At 55.4% G+C, this 2,175-nt stretch overlaps 1 protein-coding gene across 1 annotated transcript; it reads right to left on the minus strand.

The window, feature by feature from the left end:
* Window positions 1-9: 9 nt before the first annotated feature.
* On the minus strand, window positions 10-1,907 carry LOC113979232 (receptor-type tyrosine-protein phosphatase U-like). Its single transcript, XM_027706692.1, has 3 exons — window positions 1,843-1,907; window positions 1,666-1,738; window positions 10-744 (listed from the first exon to the last, which is right to left on the minus strand). Exons 1-3 carry the CDS (start codon window positions 1,858-1,860, stop codon window positions 512-514), a joined length of 324 nt encoding a protein of 107 aa, XP_027562493.1. The 5' UTR covers window positions 1,861-1,907; the 3' UTR covers window positions 10-511.
* Between the last annotated feature and the right edge of the window lie 268 nt (window positions 1,908-2,175).

The raw sequence follows: 2,175 nt of genomic DNA on the forward strand, positions 1-2,175 counted from the left end.
GCCCAGATCAGAGAGAGAGGTTAGAGCACACGACCCAGAGCAGGTCACAGAGAGACACAGGGAAGAAGGGACACAGGGGACAGGCAGAGGGATGCTGCTCGGGCACTGGGATCTCAGCACCAGGCCACCACTGATGGACAACATCCTCTGGACAGGAGGGAAGAGTTGGATTTGCTGCTGCTTCCAGGAGATGCTGGAGCCTGATGGAGCTTTCCTGCACCTCCCCCGGTCTCAGCATGGAGGTGACAGGGGACATTGTAAGAACATCACTCTCAGAGGACACTGGGGCTGAGCTCTGCCCAGACTCACAGGTACCAGCAGGATCAGGGGCACCCCAGTGTGAGCCTCAGGTGGTCTCTTGGCCCCCTCAACCTCTTCATCCCTCACCCAGGGAGGACAGAGATCCACAGCCATGAAAGGAGGGAAAGAAAGGATGGAGAAAGGGAGGAGAGAGGAAATGAGAAAGGAGGGACAGAGCAACAAGCAGAAACTGGTGATGAACAGAAACAAATCAGGCAGGTCCTTCATGGTGTGTCTCAGGGATGCACAGACCAGCCCACCCTGGGCTGTCCAAACTCCTCGAAATGCTGCTGGACAGACCCTGACAGCCCCCAGGAAGCTCCTGTTGAGGCCCAGACCCCCAGAGACAGGCCCTGTCCCCACTCACATCGATGTAGTTGGCGTTGATGTAGTCGGAGTTGGGGTCGCCCAGCAGCGGGTGCAGCTTCACACGGTGACGGTCGTCTGGGGACAAGGGGAGAAGGGACCATCAGTGCCTGGGGATGGTCACCCACCGGGTCCCAGGGCCCCCCAGGCACCCTGTGCAACCATTCTGCACCAGGAACCTGCAAAACTCAGGCGGGTGGTGCATATTCAGGAGCAATAAACACAAGATGGTGATTTAGACCAGCGTCATATCTCCCTGAACTCTGCCCAGTCCTGCCAAAAAGAGGGCACTCATCCTCCAGCCCAGCCAGGCACCAGGATGGCCAGAGCCCAGAAAGCTCTGCCCAACCTCTGGTGTCCTCTGGGGTCCTGAACAGTGCTGGAGTGGAAGGGAGGAAGCTGAGGACAAAGCAGGTGGAGAGCACCAGAGCTCCTGGAGCACCAGGCTTGGTGTCTCCATCCCTGCAGGAATGTCTCTAGAGATGTGGCAGGGAGCAAGGTGGCTGTGCCACAAGGACTGGAGGGAGGTGGTGAAGAGCATCCTCTCTCAGGTGGGGTCAAGCCCTTCCCTAATCTTCTGTCCTAAAAACCCATCAGTTAACCCCTTTGTGTCCACAGCATCCTGCACATCCGCACCAGAAGCTCCCCAGGGCAGGGCTGCAGCTTCTCATAAGTCCTTACAGGGAAACATTCTTCAGGCTATGTGGGGCCTGCCAGCACCACCCAGCATATCCTGGTGGTGGTGTCATCACCCCAAGATATCCCATCTTCAGGAGTTATCCAGCCCCAGCCAGGCCCTCCTCTGCTCCAGCCTGATGCCCAACAGGAGCTCTCAGGCTGGGACCCTGCACTGAGCAAGGACCTTCCTGCTGCCCTTGACCAACCAAACCCCACCAGTTTATTCCTTGCCATGGACTCGAGTCCAGCTTTCCTCCAAAAAAGCCCCCAAAGCCCTTTAGAAGGTTTCTGAAGCTGTTTGGGGTGTCTAAAGGCACTCACATGTCGACACATGATCCTGTCTCCCTTTGGTCTTGTCTTTCTTCTTCGAAGCATCCCAGCCTTCAAAGAAACTCTGGAAGGAAAGGATGGATATCCTGAGCCGAGGGCAGGACTGTGGGGTCCCCCCCAGCCCCACAAGTTTCCTGGGGAGCAGGACAGACAGGGTGGTCCCTCCACCCCAACACTTGGCTCCATCTCCGTAGCACGCTCTCCCAGCTCCACACGTCTGTTGCATCCACAAAATGCTCCATTTTCCAGCAAATTACAGACTGCCTGTTTTTTTTCCCCACGGTTGGTTGTGGGTTTCTTTTTTTCCTGAACCTCCCCAGCCCCCTTTCTCTCCCCAGCACAGAATAGGTTTGTGTGTAATAACAGTAACATTCATAGATTGGTGTAAGAGGAGGAAAGTGGAAGGAAATTACATGTTTTCTCCCCTTCCATAATATCTGAGTGCTTTCAAATCACTAGTTCCAAGAACATACAGCAGCTTTTCAAGGAGCACTAATGATT

This window comes from Neopelma chrysocephalum, unplaced genomic scaffold (assembly GCF_003984885.1).
Source record: "Neopelma chrysocephalum unplaced genomic scaffold, ASM398488v2 Primary Assembly neopelma1_63126, whole genome shotgun sequence".
Lineage (NCBI taxonomy): Eukaryota > Metazoa > Chordata > Aves > Passeriformes > Pipridae > Neopelma > Neopelma chrysocephalum.